This window comes from Bos taurus, chromosome 8 (assembly GCF_002263795.3).
Source record: "Bos taurus isolate L1 Dominette 01449 registration number 42190680 breed Hereford chromosome 8, ARS-UCD2.0, whole genome shotgun sequence".
In the NCBI taxonomy this organism is placed as follows: Eukaryota; Metazoa; Chordata; class Mammalia; order Artiodactyla; family Bovidae; genus Bos; species Bos taurus.
This window is the reverse complement of record NC_037335.1, coordinates 59,812,337-59,831,221: the sequence shown is the minus strand read 5'-3', so window position 1 is coordinate 59,831,221 and position 18,885 is coordinate 59,812,337. Positions and strand designations below refer to the sequence as shown.

Below are 18,885 nucleotides of genomic sequence, written 5' to 3'. Positions count from 1 at the left end.
AATCACTGTGCTATCATTGTTTGTTTTTAAATCTATTGGTTAGATGCAGGAATATGTAATATTATAGGAGTTGGACACAGAAATTGTGCCCAAACCAAAGAACAATTAAAAACTGTTAAGAACTAATTCTGGATATAAACAGCCAGCTGTATACCTAGGATTATACAGCTGTATAACTAGGATTCCACAGATTAACTTCCATGCAGATTATAATATATATATTAAAAAAACAACAACAAAAAACATTTATTTGGCTGTGCCAGGTCTTAGTTGCAGCATTCAAACTCTTAGTTGCAGAATGTGAAATCTAGTTTCCTGACCAGGGATGGAACCTGAGCCCCCTGCATTGGAAGCATGCAGTCTTAACCACCGGACCACCAGGGAAGTTGTGGATTATAATATTTTTAAAGGGTAAGTAACACAAATGTGCTAATTTGAATTTTCAGTTCAGTCGCTCAGTTGTGTCCAACTCTTTGCAACCCCATGGACTGTAGCACACCAGGCTTCCCTGTCCATCACCAACTCCCAGAGCTTACTCAAACTCATGTCCATTGAGTCAGTGATGCCATTCACCACCTCATCCTCTGTTGTCCCCTTCTCCTCCCACCTTCAATCTTTCCCAGCATCAGGGTCTTTTCAGATGAGTCAGTTCTTTGCATCAGGTGGCCAAAGTATTGCAGTTTCAGCTTCAGCCTCAGTCCTTCCCATGAATTTTACATATTTGAAATTTGAATTTTACATAGTATTAAAACTCATCAGTAACCACAACAATTTAGAACATATATCTACAAAATTTTTCAGAGGGCTTCCCTGATGGCCCAGTAGTTCAGAATCGGCCTTGCAATGCAGGGGATATCAGTTCGATCCTTGGTCAGGAAGATGTCAGCAGAGCAACTAAGCCAGTGCACCACAACTACTGAGCCCTCACTCTAGAGCCCGAGAGCTGCAAGTACTGAAGCCCCCTTGAGCCTGTGCTCTGGCAGCAAGAGAAGGCGCCACATTGAGAAGCCTGAGCAACACATTTAGATAAAGCCCCTGTGCTGCAACGAAGACCCAGCACAGCCAAAAAATAATTTAAAATACATTTTTCAGAAAGGAATATTTTATCACTGATTTTTTTTTTTTTTAGAATTGCTGGAACATGGTGATAATGAAAAGGACACTGACTTTTAGTGAGTTTTGTTTTTAAGTTCTTTACAAACAATACCTTATTGCTTAGAGTGGCAGGACCTCTGCTACCATCCCCACCCCAGGCACACTGCTACAGTGATTTTAAATCTTTGAAAAAAAAAAAAAAATCATATGGGCCAGACAAAACAGATCTCTGAGCCCTGGTCTAAGGTTTATATTTGGAACTTAGAGTCCCTCTTCCCACATCAGTAGCATCCCATGTGGCTGGGCTGTCTCTGGGCGGGGCAGGTATTTGGCCGCTCCCTGAAGTGAACAAGTGCAAACACTGGGCTGGTTCCCAGGACAGGACTGGGCAGAGGTTTCTTTACTTCAACTAACTTTTGAGGTTCACAGTTCTTAGGGACAGCTTGGATGAAGTGGACTGGAGGAGGGAGTCAAGTTTCCTCTATCGTCTAAATCTATTACTATTATACCAGTAATAATAATAACAAAAGTCATTCTTAACCCCTGTCCCTTGGTTGTGGGGCAGCCTCAGCATGTGGTGGGACTGTAGGCAGAAGGGGGCCTCCTCATCTCATTTTCACTTTGTAGCATGCCCACTGAGGATTATGTCCTCCCTCTCCTTATTCTCTGTCAAGGGACTCAGTGATGGAGAGAAAAGGCAGACACCCTGGGGCAGAAAGTAATCTCCATCATAAGGCCTGGCTTGTCTTGTAGGTCCTGCCTCACGCCACTTCTACCCGCCTTGGGGTCTTCATGAGCTCCCGTGCCCAGTGTTCAATAAACTCAGGCCTGCCTCTTTTCTGACTGAAATGGGTACAGAGACAGGGGAAGGGTGGGGGTGGGGGCGGAAGTTTAAGAGCTACTGGGTGGCGCAGGTGCAGGCACAGGGCGGTGTCTTTGTTCTTTAACTCATCCCTCCCCTCCCCCTTGCTCCCCTCCCCCTTCCTCCCCGGAAATCAGCGACTTTGCCACCACCGGTATTGGAGATGCTGAGCTGTGGGGGTCAGGCCCAGAGAGGGGTGGGAGTAAAGGGGGCTGCCACAGCTGTCAGATCATAAATCAGGCTGATCCTTTGGTTCAGGCCAGGATGACTACAGCAGGCCAAAGCAGACTCTGCAATTGCACGGATCATCGCACGGATGAGCTACTGACCGGTGAGCTGGGCGGGGCAGGGGCAGGGGGAGGGGTCACGTGGCCCCATGTCCCACTTGCTGGGCCCTGGAGGGTTAGGCTGGGCAGTAACACTCCCTCCCCACTCTCTCACATCCATAGGAATCCCCTCTCTGACCAAGGGGTGGGGGCTGTGGGCCCTCTTAGGGGCTGTGACCCTGCTGCTCCTCATCTCACTGGCTGTGCACTTGTTCCAGTGGACCAGTGGCCGGAGCAGGAGCCAGCCAGGACATGGACGGTGAGTGGGGGGCAAGAAAGATGGGCTGATCGAGAGTTCCCCCCTTACCAACAAGTCACCTCTCATCCCCTAAACTCTGTGTTGCAGCTCTGGGGAGTCTGTGGAAGACGTCCCTCTGTATGGGAACCTGCATTATCTGCAGACAGGTAGGAAGCTGGCTAAGGGGAGGGGTGCAAGTGGCTAGGTCCTGGGTGCAGGGGGAAGAACAAGATGTGACCAGACTCCTGTTCCCTGCCCCAGGACGGCTGTCTCAGGAACCAGGGCCAGACCCACAGGATTCAGCCCCTGGAGGCCCTGCCAGGGTGAGTCAGTTGTGGCTGAAGAGGGGAGGGAAGGTAGTGGGGGATTTCTCAAGCCGTGAGCTTCTAACAGCCTTGCATCTCCAGGCTGCAGAGGAGGTGATGTGCTATACCAGCCTGCAGCTGCGGCCTCCTCAGGGCCGAGTCCCCAGCCCTGGAAGCCCCATCAAGTACTCGGAGGTGCTGCTGGACTCCGAGCCAAAGCCCCAGGCCTCAGACCCTGAGCCAGAGCTCTACGCCTCAGTGTGTGCCCAGGGGCGCAGAGCCCGAGCTTCCTTTCCAGACCAGGCCTATGCCAACAGCCATCCCGCACCCAGCTGAGACAGGGGGCCGTTACATTGGTTACTGCTATCCCGTCTGGGGCCGTGACTGTTTCCCAACCACCCCCTGAAGACAGGCAGCCCTTTCTCAGTCACAGGACTGATGGTCCCTGAATTTCCTATCTGAGCTGTGAGGGAGACCTCTCAGAGGAATGGCAGGCCCTGTTTCTTGAGGATGGAGTAAGAAAAGGCAGCGGCCCCATCCTCCACCTCTTTTTCCCCCCTCTATCTGTTCCTCTCAACCCCCAAACTCCAGATCCTTCCCATTCCACACCGTTTAGTCTACCCCTGACAACTCCGTGTCTCCTCAGACACTGGAAGTGGGCAGTAGGGGAGGGGTAAAGAGTCTGCAAGGTCAGTGAGGGGTATCCTCAGGAGCCCACAGGCTGGACGGGTCCTGGAATCCGGTGACCTGAGAAACCCAAGCCTGGTCTCTGACTTGAGAAGCCTGGCAGAACACCAGTCTCCATCCTGCCGTCTCTGTCGTGTGCCAAAGTTTTTAAATAAAACTTCTGAAAAAAGTGTTTCGATTTGACCTAGAAAGTGACACACACCTGCAACAGGCCCCACATGGTGGGCGTGTGAAATCTGCTCTCTGTGCAGAGCACTTCTGGGAGCATCTACCTGGGGAAAAGGGGCCGCAGCATCAATGATGCAGGGATGGGTGTTACAGGTGGGGGCCGGAGTCCAGTTGCTAGGCCGTCCCCAGGGTTTGCACACAGAGCCTCTCCACTCCCATCACCTGGGGTCTTCAAGCTTCCCAGCCTCTGACCTACCTGCCCAGGGCCATCACCCACGACCTGAGGTCTGGGCCATTTCCCCCTTCAGCCTTTGTCGATCTCCTGACAGACTCTACTGAGGTTTGAGTGGAAAACAGGGAGAAGCTGAGGCTTTTACTTCCAAACTTCTCTCCTTTCTACTTAGAGTCCCAGAGAAAACCACAGAGTAGGTTTTCTAGGCTTCCTGGACCTCTGAGGACCCCAACCTGGGTCTCCCCAGAAGAGGTCCCAGTCGCGGTTAACAGCAGGCAGCTGGGGCTGCGTAGGAGGGAAGGTGGCTTTAGGGGCGGGTACCGGACGTGGGGAACCGCCGGCAGGGATGTGGGGTTCTGAGAGCTGCTGTGCTAAAGACGACTCAATGTGCCCGAGGCCCGGGAGACAGGAGACCCTGACAGTGGAAGACGCAAGGCCTGGGGTCCAGCCAGCCTCCTGGGACGAGCCGGGAACCGCGGCGGAGGTCTAAAGCGCCCTCAATCCAGGCCGCAAACCTTGGCCCCTAGACGCCTTCCCCTCACGGGATTCACACAACGCCCGCGGTCTCGGCTCGCTCAGAACTAAGCCCCGAGCGCCCCCTCCCGACGCGACGCGGCCTCGCCACCACCTCTGCTCAGGCCTATTGCAGCTCGGCCCACAGCATGCTGGGAGATGCAGTCCCGACCCCGCGGGACTACCCTTCCGAGTCTCTCCTGGGACTTCGCTGAACTCGGGCCATGCGGTCTCAGAGAGGCGGCCGTCCGTCTGAAGCTGGGTGCTATTTGAACTTTGTTCTCCTTCCAGTTGCCAAAGCCTGGATCCTCTGCCTTCTCTTTCTTCTACAACTCTTGGATTTTTCTTACCTTCTCATCTTGCTTATCACCGAGGCTCGTCCCCTAGCCTAGGTCCTCATGCCTGAACGCCAGGACTGTGGCAACTTACTGACTGATCCCTACATCAAGAAAATAAGTCGGGGCAGCCAGATCCGCCTCCGACACCTTCTAAGGTCCACTCCCCACCTCCAGCCCTTGCCACGTCTTGTTAGCTGACCATGAAATACCTGACAGTTCTCTCCCCTTCTACAGCTCCAGGTGCTTTCCTTAGCAGCTTCCCTTCCCTCCCTAGCGTCTATTTCCAGCCAGAAGGAGCGCCATGTCCTACGCAAATTCCCAGGGGTGGAGTCAGGGGAAGTCACCACGGCCGGGGTGGGTGTGTGTGTTTGGGGGTGGGAGAAGGAGGTGCGTGTTGCGGGGGGTGGGGTGGAGTACGGTGGGGAGGTGGTGGTGGCAGGAGGGCAGCCCAGCTTTCCCCCTCTTTCTAAGATTCCAGCTGGGAGGATAGGATTGCGCTAAAGAAGCGAAGAGGCAGGGTCTTTGGGACAATCAAAGGCGCAATAATCTTCATAACTTTGGGAGATGGTGAAGGACAGGGAAGCCTGGCGTGCTGCAGTCTATCGGGTGGCAAAGAGTCAGACACAACTTAGCGACTGAACAACAAAGGAATTACTTCTAGATGGGGAAGGGCCTCAGAAGCCCTTCAGCCAAGGCCCCTCCAGCGTTGGCCTTGCTCTGCACTGTCAAGATAACGCTAAATTTACAAGCTAGTTTTGGCTACAAAGGAAGGGAAACAAAGCTGAGACACGGAGACTGACCAAGTCTTAATGATTTCATTTGAAGCCTTGGATTCAGCCATGCCCAGAGCTAGACCAGCCTCCTGAACTTTTTGGTTATGCTGCTGCTGCTAAGTTGCTTCAGTCGTGTCCGACTCTGTGCGACCCCATAGACGGCAGCCCACCAGGCTCCCCCGTCCCTGGGATTCTCCAGGCAAGAATACTGGAGTGGGTTGCCATTTCCTTCTCCGTTTTGGTTATGTAAGCTAATAAATTCCCTTTTTTTGCGTAATTCAGACTAAGTTAGATTTTTTTTTCTTTCGCAACCACGAGTTCTGACTAATTCTGTGGGGAAAAACCAGCTGATCAAGGCCAACTGAAAATGCTAAACCTCTGAGATCTTTCCTTATTGTTTAACTCCACCAACCACCCTCCTCTGATTTAATAACTATTCTATCATGCCATTTGAGCCTAAGAGATTTCTGCATATGGTGTGAGTTAATCTAGTCTCTCTCTTGCCAAGCTTTTACATTTCTAGATGTAAAGGAAGCTGACAGACCTGACCGAAACTTATACCCACTGCAGAAATCACCCTGTGAGCTTCCAGAGATTGGGAACTCACTTCCTTACCAAACACTGCTTTCCAATCTTTCTTGTTGTTATAACTTCTTTTTTTAAGCAGAATCTACTTCCCTGTTACTTTTGTCACCAGTTCTGCCTCCTGAGCTAGAGTTATACCATCTTTTACCTCCTGTACATGACAGCCCTGGAGGAATTTGGAGCCAGCCTTGATGGATGGCCGAGGTCTCCCCCCTCCACCACCACTTCTTCCCAGGAACAGCTTTCTAAAGTTCCTTTTACAGTTCTTTTAGACCATATTTGCAGCCTACTCATCCTAAGACGTGGGGGCCTCTCTCTTTATTGGGCACTTAATCCACAGGACCTTTTTTGGAAAGAAATACACTCCTTTAGCCTAGCTTAAGTAAAGCGGTGTTTATTGTAAGGACACCTGGGTATTTATGAGGCTGGATGGAATGGGAATCCCATAACAGTGTCTGCGATCTGACTGGGCATATGCAGACTGTTATTATCTCTGATTCTGGCATCACTGGGGACCTTGGTGACAGGAGGATGTGGGTCTTCACACTCCTTCTCCTCCAGCCCTGTGAATCACTCTGTGTCTACTTCTTTTATTTTTTCCCCAAATTTCTTACCACTTTGCTAACCTGCTTCCTATCCCTTAATGTGTTTTCTCTACTTCATGCTTCTGCTTCCTCACAACAGTTTTATGTTTCCTCCTCTGTCTCATGATCTCAGTCACATGTTTAATTATAGGAATAATGTGAACACATGGTTAAGAAAATAAAATAGATCTAAAGGGTATACAACAGTGGTACTCAACCAGAAGTAACCGTGACAACCCCAGGGGACATTTGGCAATATCCAGAGACATTTTTGATTGTCACAGCTGGAGAGGGAGTGCTATCAGTCTGTGGTGGGTGGAAGCCAGGGATGCTGCTAAACACTCAGATCAGTCACTCACAGCAGACAATTTCTGGCCCCCAAAGTTAAAAGTGCTAAAGTTGAGAACTCCTACTAGAGGGGGGAAAAAACGAAGTAAAAGGCCATCCCCCGCCCACCTCATTCCTACACCCAGCTGTACTTCCCAGAGGTACCTACTGTTCATGACTTCTATTTTTAAGTCTTTGGTAAATATCATTGTGCATGTGTGCTAAGTTGCTTCAGTCATATCCTACTCTTGATGATCCTATGGAATGTAGCCCGCCAGCCTCCTCTGTCCATGAGATTCTCCAGGTGAGAATACTGGAATGGGTTGCATGCCCTTCTTCAGGTGATTCCCCAACCCAGGGATTGAGCCCAAGTCTCCTGTGGCTCCTACATTGCAGATGGATTCTTTACCACTGAGCCACCACCCGGGAAACCCAGAATATCAATGTATCTGTCAATTATACTTAGACTACCCAGAATGAGGAGATTCTGGGCATGTGGCAATCCTACAGGAGCTTCCACACTTCTCAGGCAACTCCCAGCTACAGGTGATAAAGTTTACATGGGCTCTCCTGAACTGGCTGAGAGAATTCCCTGCAGACAAGTTTCTGGAGAGCAGCCTCAGGACAGCAAGAAGTCTCAGAACAGTCAGGTTCCCAAGAACAATGAATGGCTTTGCTGAATTTCCCTGACTCTCCAAAAAACTCATGATGGATCATCTTTCTCAGTCCTTGAGGCTGGGAGAATGCAAACAAACCAGAGGGCAGAGAGACCTGCTAGAGGAAACAGACGAAACTCTTACTGAAGAAATGAGAGCCTGGAGGAGATGTGTGTGAAACTCAAACACAAAAGATTTCCCTGAGCCTGAAAATATGTTATCAAAACTAAAAATGTTTATAGATAAAGCAAAGGTGAAGCTAAAACTCAAAAACAGGTGTAGAAAAATCAAATCGATGAAATATCTCAAAACATGTAACAAAAACATGCGGATGCAAATCATGTGGTCAAAGATGGGAAACTGGAACAGACCCAGGAGAGTTAACTGCAAATTCTATGAGTTCCTGGAGAAAAAGGAACAGGAGAGGAGAGGTCATAATTAAATCAGTTCAGTTCAGTCACTGAGTTGTGTCCGACTGTTTGTGACCCCATGGACTGCAGCACTCCAGGCCTCCCTGTCCATCACCAGCTCCCAGAGTTTACTCAAACTCCTGTCCATTGAGTTGGTGACACCATCCAACCATCTCATCCTCTGTCCTTCCCTTCTCCTCCCGCCTTCAATCTTTCCTAGCATCAGGGTCTTTTCAAACGAGTCAATTCTTCGCATCAGGTGGCCAAAGTATTGCAGTTTCATCTTCAGCATCAGTCCTTCCAATGAATATTCAGGACTGATTTCCTTTAGGATGGACTGGTTGGATCTCTTTGCTGTCCAAGGGACTCTTAAGAATCTTCTCCAACACCACAGTTCAAAAGCATCAATTCTTCGGCCCTCAGCTTTCTTTATAGTCCAACTCTCACATCCATACATGACTACTGGAAAAACCATAGCTTTAACTAGACAGACCTTTGTTGGCAAAGTAATGTCTCTGCTTTTTAATATGCTGTCTAGGTTGGTCATAGCTTTTCTTCCAAGGAGCAAGCATCTTTTAATTTCATGGCTGCAGCCACCGTCTGCAGTGATTTTGGAGCCCCCCTAAATAAAGTCAGTCACTGTTTCCACTGTTTCCCCATCTATTTGCCATGAAGTGATGGGACCAGATGCCATGATCTTAGTTTTATGAATGTTGAGTTTTAAGCCAACTTTTTCACTCTCACTTTCATCAAAAGGCTCTTTAGTTCTTCTCCGCTTTTTGCCACATCCATTGGATCATCAAAAAAGCAAAAGAGTTCCAGAAAAACATCTATCTCTGTTTTATTGACTATGCCAAAGCCTTTGACCATGTGGATCACAACAAACTGTGGAAAATTCTTAAAGATATGGGAATTCCAGGCCACCTGACCTGCCTCCTGGGAAATCTGTATGCAGGTCAAGAAATAACAGTTAGAACTGGACATGGAACAACAGCCTGGTTCCAAATTGGGAAAGGAGTACGTCAAGGCTGTATATTGTCACCCTGCTTATTTAACTTATATACAGAGTACATCACGAGAAATGCTGGACTGGATGAAGCACAAGCTGGAATCAAGATTGCCAGGAGAAATATCAATAACCTCAGATATGCAGATGACACCACACTTATGGCATGATTAAATAATAGATGAAATATCCCTGAGCTGAAGAAAGACTTAAGTTACAGACTGGATCTATAGGAAAAGACACACACTTATGAAGGCAGTTGAAAGGGACAAACTTCCAGTTATAAGATAAATACTAGGAATATAATGTACAACATGATAAAAAAATTAAGTCTGCTGTATGTGACATATGAAAGTTGTTAACAGAGTAATTCTAAGAGTTATCACAGGAAAGCATTTTTTAAATACTTCTTTAAATTTGTATCCATATGAGATGATGAATGTTCACTAAACTTATTGTAATAATCATTTCATGATGTATGTACATAAAATCTTTATTTGTACACCTTAAACTTATAATGTTAATTATATCTCAGTAAAACTAGAAGAAAAACCACACACTTAGTCGTATACAATTCAAAATTTCTAAGCTCTAAGGATATGGGAACTCATACACATTTTCATGCAGAAAGAAGTTCCTTTCTTCTTATCTGCTACTTTGGAAGTTAAAAGACAGCAAAATCGAATGTGAGCTAATGAAAGAAAAGGCCTGAAATCCAGAACCAGCCAAGGAAGAAAGAAAGGTATTTGAAAATTTGCAAAAACCACTCAGTATCTTATCTGAGAAATACTTTTAAGATTTTAATGAAACAACAAATGAATCGGAACAGAGACTTCAAGATAGGGGAAGATGAAGAGGAAAGAAAGCAGTGGGGAGCAACGAATCATGACCTATATATTTATACCTATATGTGTATTTATAACATGTAATAAATTGCTAAATAAGGACCCTTGGAACAGATGTGAGGGGCACACTGTGGAAGACACTGTGAGGGAAATTCTAATAAGGACTAAATTACATCAATAAAACTCTGGAATCAGGTGGTGGGAATAAGGGGAAGGTAAGTGTTCTAGTGCCTAAAGGGGGAGGGATTGGGAGGATGAGAGGGGAGCGAGGGGGCAGGGAAAATAAGGAAGTGGAAGATAAACCGAGTAGGATGGAAATAGCTGTTCTGGGTTCACACACTGAAGAGGCATGGGTGCCGATATAGAGGGCAGGGCAGGAACTGTTGCTGTTGTTTAGTTGCTAAGTTGTGTCCGACACTTTTGCAACCCCATGGACTGTAGCCCGGAAGTTTCCTCTGTCCATGGGATTTCCCAAGCAAGAATACTGGAGTGGGTTGTCATTTCCTTCTCCAGGGGATCTTCCCCACCCAGGGATGGAACCCACGTCTCCTGCATTGCAGGCAGATTCTTTACTTCTGAGCCACCAGGGCAAGGGATGATAACTAGTAATAGAAGGATGAACTCCAAATAACAAAGGGGAAAAATGAACAGCCATTCATTCAATCCAGCAAAGGTAAAGAAAAGAAGAGTTCACAACAGTGTAAAGAAATTTAAAATAAGTAAGATGGAAATTATAAATCAAATACATCACTCATTACATAAATATGAGTGGACCGAATTCCTCCATTAAAAGGCTGTCAGACTGTTATAAATCAAATTCTGGTTCATATTATTTAAAATAAACACACTTAAAAAATGGTAAAGAAACTTTCAATATAAAGATGTAGAACAGGGATAGTAAGCAAATAAACAGAAAGCAGGGGTAATGCTGATCTCCAACAAAGAGAATTGAGGTTCAGGCTGAAATTGCTGTGAAGACTGCCCACAAAGTAGTAGGAGAGAACATTGGGGGTGATAGGACTCTTCTGTTTCTTGGTTGTGGTTACATGGCCAAGTACATATGGCCTAAAACTCATAGGCCTGTACACTTAAAAACTGATGAAATTTAATGTATGTAAAAAATTTTAACATACGTAAATTGCAATACAGCAGTACTTTGGCCACCTCATGCGAAGAGTTGACTCATTGGAAAAGACTCTGATGCTGGGAGGGATTGGGGGCAAGAGGAGAAGGGGACGACAGAGGATGAGATGGCTGGATGGCATCACTGACTCGATGGACGTGAGTCTGAGTGAACTCCGGGAGTTGGTGATGGACAGGGAGGCCTGGTGTGCAAAGAGTCATGGGGTTGCAAAGAGTCGGACACGACTGAGCGACTGAACTGAACTGAATTGAACTGAAAGCTGGCTTTAAAAAAAGAACAAAACTACTGTGTTCACAAAATTTAAATGCTGAATGAAAAAACAGTGTAATGCCAGAAACTCTCTCAATTACCCTGTATCCTATATTATTCAGTCTATCCCTGAAATACGATAAAGATACCAAGCTTTTTTTTTTTTTAAAAGAGGAAAAATAAAGGGATTACTTATTTCAAAAAATTAGAAAAATAACAAGAAAAGAAGCCAAAGTAATCAGGAAATAACAAACGCTGACGTGAATGGAATGGAAAATAAACAAAAATACTAAAAAGCATACACTTTAAAAAAAAGTTCTTTAAAAGGGCTAATAAAATAGAAAAACATCTTACAAGCATAAGTAAAGAGAAAATAAGAGAGTTAAAAATAGAAAAGATTAGTTATGAGAAAGAAAACATTATTATAGATAGAAGAGAGTAAGATTTATTTAAAAGTGCAACTTAATATTCCTCAACAGCCAATTTGAAAATTTAGAGGAAATGGATACATTTCAGGAAAAATATAAATTAGCAAAATTGACCCCAAAGAGAAAAGTTTGAAAAGGTCAACTTATCTTAGAAAAAACTAGAATAGAAAGGTGATTAGGGATCTACCTTTGAAAAAGACTGCATTTAATTGATGCCACAACTAAGTGTTATCTAACCATCAATAAGAGTAATTGCCATGCTATTTCCATAGTCAAGATTATGGAAAAAAGAAGAAAGTCTCTCATATTTAATAAACAGAGCCAGTATAGCTTAGTACCATCCCCAATAAAAACTCTAAGTATTTGCTGTTAGGAAATCCTAACAGCAAATATTGTTCTTAATAGTGAAACACTAAAATCACATTATTGAAATAAAAGTTTAGACAGAAATGCCTGCTATTACCCTTGTTGTTTATCATATCTTGGAAGTTTTACCAAATGCAGTATAACAAGAGAATGGATTATTATGATTATCTGAAAAATTATAAAGCTATCTATCGTTTTTGCTGATATGATTGTATTATCAAAAACTTCAAGACGAGTTAAAAAAAAAACTAGTAAAAAGACAATACAGGGGCTTGCCTAGTGATCTAGTGCTTAAGAATCACCTGCCAATGCAGGAGACACAAGTTTGATCCCTGGTCAGAGAAGAGCCCACATGCCGTGGAGCAACCAAGCCCATGCAGTACAACTACTGAGCCCATGCTTGAGAGCCCACGAGCTGCAACTACTGAAGACCACGTGCCTAGAGCCCTTACTCCACAACAAGAGAAGCCACCGCAATCGGAGGCCTGCACTCCTCACCTCCCTCACTGCAACCAAGCAAAAGACCACATGCAGCAACGAAGACCCGGCGCAGCCAAAAATAAATAGACAAATAAAGTAGATATGCATGTATTTATATATATACATATATAGTGTGTGTATATATATAAAGACAATTAGGAGAGTTGACTGGATACAAGATAAAATAATGAAAGCAAATTGCTTTTTTCCTCAGTTCAGTTCGGTCAGTCATGTCTGACTCTTTGTGACCCCATGGACTGTAGCACGCCAGGCTCCCCTGCCCTTCCCCATCTCCCAGAGCTTGCTCAAACTCATGTCCATTGAGTCAGTGACGCCATCCAACCATCTCATCCTTTGTCGTCCCTTTCTCCTCCTGCCCTCAATCTTTCCCAGCATCAGGGGCTTTTCCAAACAGTTGGCTCTTCTCATCAGGTGGCCAAAGTATTGGAGCTTCAGCTTCAGCATCAGTCCTTCCAGTGAATATTCAGGGTTGATTTACTTTAGAATTGACTGGTTTGATCTCCCCAGCAGTCCAAGGGACTCTCAAAAGTCTTTTCCAACACTACAGTTCAAAAGCATCAGTTCTTCAGTGATCAGCCTTCTTTATGGTCCAACTCTCACATCCATATATGACTACTGGGAAAACCATAGCTTTGACTATATAGACTTTCGTTGGCAAAATAATGTCTCTGCTTTTTAATATGCTTTTTTCCTAGTCTAGCAATAAACAGCTCAAATTAAAAATGGGGAAATATGCACTAAAATTATCAAATTCTTAGAATAATAACAACTATAGTCAGCATCATAATTCCATGCACTCTTCTAAGCAATCCTCACAACACCCTCTTGAGATAGATTACAATTGCCAATCTTGATTTGCAGAAAGGAACACTGAGGAATGGGGCGATTAAGTGATTTACCCTATATCACTAGCTAGTAATGCATTAAGAGTTGAAATTTGAATTCTAGTAGCTGGCACTGAGACAACCCTTGTAACCACTATAATACTGTATGTTAATTTAAAAAATTGACATATAACATTATATTAGTTTCAGGTATACAACATGATTTGATATTTGTATATATTGTGAAATGATCACCACAGTACCTCTAGTCAACATCCATCACTGCACATAGCTTTTTTTTTCTTGTGATGAAAACTTATAAGATCTACTTACTCTCTTAATAGGAATCTACTGTATAGTACTAGGAACTCTACTCAATACTCTGTAATGGCCTATACGGGAATAGAATCTAAAAAAGAGTGGATATATGCATATATATAACTGATTCACTTTGCTGTATAGCAGAAGCTAACACAACATTGTAAATCAACTATACTCCAATAAAAATTAACTGTAAAAAAACCTTAGTAATTTTTAAATATACAATGGAGTATCCCTGGTGTCTCAGATGGTAAAGAATCTGTCTGCAATGCAGGAGACCCAGGTTTGAACCCTGGGTTGAGAAGATCCCCTGGAGAAGGGAATGGCTATTCACTCAAGTATTCTTGCCTGGAGAATTCCACGGACAGAGGAACCTAGCAGGCTACAGTCCATGGGGATGAAAAGAGGCTGACATGACTGAGCCACTAACACTTTCACTTTCACAATATTATTAACTATAGTCATCATGCTGTACCTTACATTCCCAGGACTTCTTTTTTTAAAGTCTTTATTGAATTTGTTACAATACTGCTTCTGCTTTATGTTTTGGTTTTTTGGCTGCTAGGCATGTGGGATCTTAGCTCCCTGACCAGGGATTGAACCCTCCCCTCCTGCATTGAAAGACAAAGTCTTAACCACTGGACCACCAGGGAAGTCTCTAATTTTTTTTGTTTTAATTGACTGGAAGTTTTATAGTGTGTAAATTTAGTCAAGAATTGACTTCATACATACTTATATGAAGTCATACAATATAAGATACAAAGTGAGCGTGGGACAAACAGAAAATCAGCCATCTCCCAGGGAGTGAAAGTGCTGAGTCCTAACCACTAGACCACCAGGGAACTCTGTCAACCATCTCCTTGGAAGGGAAGATAAAGTATTAGAAGAAGGGACTTCCCTGGCTGTCCAGTGGTTAAGAATCCGCCTTCCAATGCAGGGGAAGTGGGTTCCATCCCTGATCGGGGAAACTGAGATCCCACATGCCACCGGGGCAACAAAAAATGTCCCCCATGACTCAACCAAGATCTCACGTGCTGCAACTGAGACCTGATGCAGCCGAATAAAGAAATAAATAAATGTTTTTTAAAAACCAGAAAAAAGTCAGGTCTCCCCAAATTAAAGTATACCGTTAGTTACTATAGTTCCAATTTGTATCTCAAAGAACAGTCAAGGACAAATATCTTTTTAAAAAGAAAGAGAGATTTGTCTTACCAAATAGATCAGAACATGCTCAAAGACTAGTTAATCAAATCAATAAGTAGAAGGGAATCAATAAGTAAACAGGAATAAAAAATTAGGTATATATGTATATCAGAACATGGCATTTCAGTACGTTGGAGAAAGTAAGGATGACATAAGAGACGGCCCTGGAACAGGTGCCTGTCCTTACTGAGAGCCAATGCCTGGCTGGGACTGTGTACCTGCTGGGCTTTTGTTCCAAAGCAGTGGTGCCTTGTCGGGGAGAACACAGCTTCTCTTGCAGGACACTCACAGCATCAAAACTGAGGTACTGAGACACTGACTTGGGTTCCAGGCTATCCTTGTGGGTTCTGGTCTATCCTTTCTCCCCTACTTTTCATCCACCTGCTTTCCAGTTTCCTGCCCTGCAGACCCCACACTTCAGCATCAGAAGCAAAGATAACAGCCTTCCATAGACTGTTTAGCTCTTATAGTTAGTTGCCCAGTTGTTTCTGACTCTTTGTGACCCCATGGACTGTAGCCCAGGCTCCCCTATCCATGGAACTCTCTAGGCAAGAATACTGGAGTGGGTTGCCATTCTTTTCTCCAGGGGATCTTCACAACTCAGAGACTGAACCCATGTCTTATAAGTGTAAGACGTATAATGTGTTGAGGTGATCCATTTATATATTGCATTATGGTTACCACCATGGTTAGCTAACACCTCTATTATGTCACATAGTTAACATTTCTTTTATGTGGTGAGAACAGTTTGAGCTTTGACTGACATACTAGATGAAAGATGTATAAGCTTTCACTGTATTATTCTTTCAACTTTCCTTTAGGCCTCAAATTTTCAAAATAAAATTCTCAGGGGGAGGGAAATACAAAGGATCTAACATTAATAGAAGAGCAAATTCAACTGGTTAGCAAACTTGAAATATGTTCAAATTTGTTAGGAGTCAGGGACATGCAATTTAATAAGGAGATACCACTTAGTGTCCACTCGGGAAATTTCCCCAGTGGAAAACTGGGGCTCACAGTTACTGGAGGACTCTGAAAGCCAGGGTAGACTATGTGCCCCCAGAGTTAGCTCCCCAGGGTGAGTTGCTAGGATGTACACCAGTTCCCACCAGTCATCAGTTAAGAGCTGTTCTGGCAGGAGGCACTGATTTCCCGCAGCTTCTCACTGCCTGCCAATAAAAAGCTGCAAAGATCCTGGCAGTTGGAAGAAGTGCACCCAGTGGGAAGGCCTGGGGGCCAGGGATGTCTGAGGCTCTGTGTGCCTCCCCACTGCTACCTAAGTGCTTATCTCCACATTCTCCCATTTAAATTCTTGAAAACTAAATTCTTTTTTCCTTTTTGGCCATACCACAAGCGTGGCACGTGGGATCTTACATCTCTGACCAGGAATTGAACCCACATTCTCTGCAGTAGAAGCCTGGAGTCTTAACCATTGGACCACCAGGGAAGTCCCCTGAGAGCTAGCATTTGAAAACCTCACATCCTCCCTGATTTCTAGGCCAAGCCACCCCAGAGGGGAGGTCTCTGGACAGACCAGCCTTGAATCTGCTGCCACTTGGTTATCTCAATCAACTGAGGTCAGAGGGGTTGGGGGGAGGGTCACATAACACAACGTTGAAGGTCTAGGGCTGCCTCATCAGTAGGGGTCTGACCCCTTAGAAGGGGCTGTAGGTGTGGCTGGCACAGTATTTGGCATTTGTGGTAAAGCAGCTGTAGTCCTGCTGGGCAGCCTTTTGTCACCTGCCCTCCTAGTCATATGGCTAACTCATAATGAACTTGTAGCCTACTGCGTGCAGTTTCGAGGTTGTAAAATAAGTGAGTTGAGCTCACTAAGATTCCTTCAAGCTCCAAATGACTGGTAACTGCCTCTTGCCTCAAACATTTATACATAAACTATCGTTAAGCCAGGACTGCCTCCAACTGATGCTTACATAAATTTTTTAAGCACCAAATTTCATTTCTTCAATATATGTTAGCTGTTATTATTCATCTTTATTATATCTCATTCTGTGGTTGGAGCCATCATCTTGCTCTGCTGCAATATTTGAATCATGAGTTTGCCTTTCGGTGTATTTGCTTTTCTGTAGAGCTCTGGGCCATCACCGTATATGAATGCGCTTTCTGGGTCGCCATTCAAGACAGGGCCAAGCAGAGGCCCAAGGTAGTCACTGGAGACCTGCTGGCACCCTGGCTTCCATGATCAAAGAGCTGCAAACCCTCTTAATGATGCTGTCCTCTCTCCTGCCTCTGAAGCGATTTAACAGACTTTCAGTGACGCTTTTGCTAAAATTGACATCTACAATATCTCCAGACAGGATCCCCTTAACTGATGTCAGATATCTAGACAATCCCATATTCTACAGATAGGAAATTGTGACTTGCCCAAAGTGACACACTGCGGCTGTGCTGGCTTCTTTATCTATACCAAGTTCTTTCCATTACATCATGCTTCCTCCACAGTTCAGGAAACTTATCTCCTGCTGCTGTAAAAAAATTACCATGAACTTAGAGGCTTAAAAAAATACAAGTTTCTAATAAATGCTGGAGAAGGTGTGGAGAAAGGGGAACCCTTCTATGCTGTTGGTAGGAATGTAAATTGTACAACCATTATAGAGAAGACTATAATGAAGACTCCTTAAAAAACTAAATATAAAATTACCATATGATCCAGCAATTCCACTCCTGGGCATATATCTTGAGAAAACCATAATTTGAAAAGAGACATGCATCACCTCAATGTTCACTGCAGCAATGATTTACAATAGCCAAGACATAGAAGGAACCTAAATGTCTATTGACAGAGAAGTGGATAAAGAAGATGTGGTACATATATATGATGGAATATAACTCAGCCATAAAAAAGAACAAAACAATGCAACATGGATGGGCCCAGAGATTGTCACAGTAAGTGAAGTAAATCAGACAGAGAAAGACAAATATCATATGATATGACTTATCATATGATATGTCGTATGATATGATATGTGGAATCAAAAAAAGCTACAAATGAACTTACTTACAAAACAGAAATAGAATCACAGATGTAGAAAACAAAGTTACAGTTACCAGTGGGGAAGGATAAATTGGGAGATTGGAGTTGACATATGCACACTACTATATATAAAATGGATAACTAATAACGACCTACTGTATAGCACAGGGAACTCTACCCAATACTCTATAATGATCTATATGGGAAAAGACTCTAAGAAAGAGGGAGTATATGTATACATATAATGATTCACTTTTTGATACACCTGAAACTAAGACAACATGGTTAATCAACTATCCTCCAGCAAAAATTAAAAAACAAAATACAAGTTTCTTATCTTACAGTTCTGACACATCTCACTGGCTTAAAGTCAAGGTGTCAGCGGGGCTGGTTCCTTTCTGGAGGTGAGGTGAGGATCTGTTATTTTGCCTTTCCCAGCTTCTGGAGGCTGCCCACGTTCCTCAGCTCATGGTCCCCTTCTTCTGCCTGCAGCATCTTATTCATGCCTCATCTCTCTGCCCTGTCTTCCAAGGTCGAACCTCTTTCCTCCCATGACCCTGAAAACTTTTTCTTTTCAAGGACTTATGATTAGATTGGCCTTCAGGGTAAAACAGGGTGATCTCCCCATCTAAAGATTCTCAAGTTAGTCACATTAACAATTTCATCAGGCAAAGTAACCTCTGCACAGGTTCTGGGGGTTAAGATTGTGAACACTGGGGAGAGGCCATTTTTCGCCTATCACACCCTGTCCGGAGATCAGGGCCTCCTGGAGTCAGTGGGTTAGGCTACTAAAGGTGGACAGAACCTGACTTTCAGAGTCTTGGGAGACTTCCTTGACTTCCTGATATTGGCTGCACTTCACCAAGCCCTTTTCCACACAGCAAATTCTTTCCCGATGCTCCTAGCT

At 44.4% G+C, this 18,885-nt stretch overlaps 1 protein-coding gene across 2 annotated transcripts; it reads left to right on the top strand.

Moving 5' to 3' along the window:
- Window positions 1-2,125: 2,125 nt before the first annotated feature.
- On the top strand, window positions 2,126-3,685 carry SIT1 (signaling threshold regulating transmembrane adaptor 1). 2 transcript variants are annotated; one of them, NM_001206418.1, is given in 5 exon segments: window positions 2,126-2,288; window positions 2,407-2,542; window positions 2,630-2,688; window positions 2,783-2,844; window positions 2,929-3,682. In NM_001206418.1, coding segments are annotated over 5 exon segments (558 nt in total). In that variant the 5' UTR covers window positions 2,126-2,221; the 3' UTR covers window positions 3,163-3,682.
- Window positions 3,686-18,885: the final 15,200 nt, after the last annotated feature.

Bases quoted from the DNA above. Each gene is read 5' to 3' on its own strand.
- SIT1 (XM_059889032.1), top strand. From the start codon at position 2,334: ATGTCCCACTTGCTGGGCCCTGGAGGGTTAGGCTGGGCAGTAACACTC. The intron at 2,543-2,629 runs GTGAGTGGGGGG...TCTGTGTTGCAG, and splicing joins AGCCAGCCAGGACATGGACG to CTCTGGGGAGTCTGTGGAAG. The intron at 2,689-2,782 runs GTAGGAAGCTGG...TCCCTGCCCCAG, and splicing joins CCTGCATTATCTGCAGACAG to GACGGCTGTCTCAGGAACCA.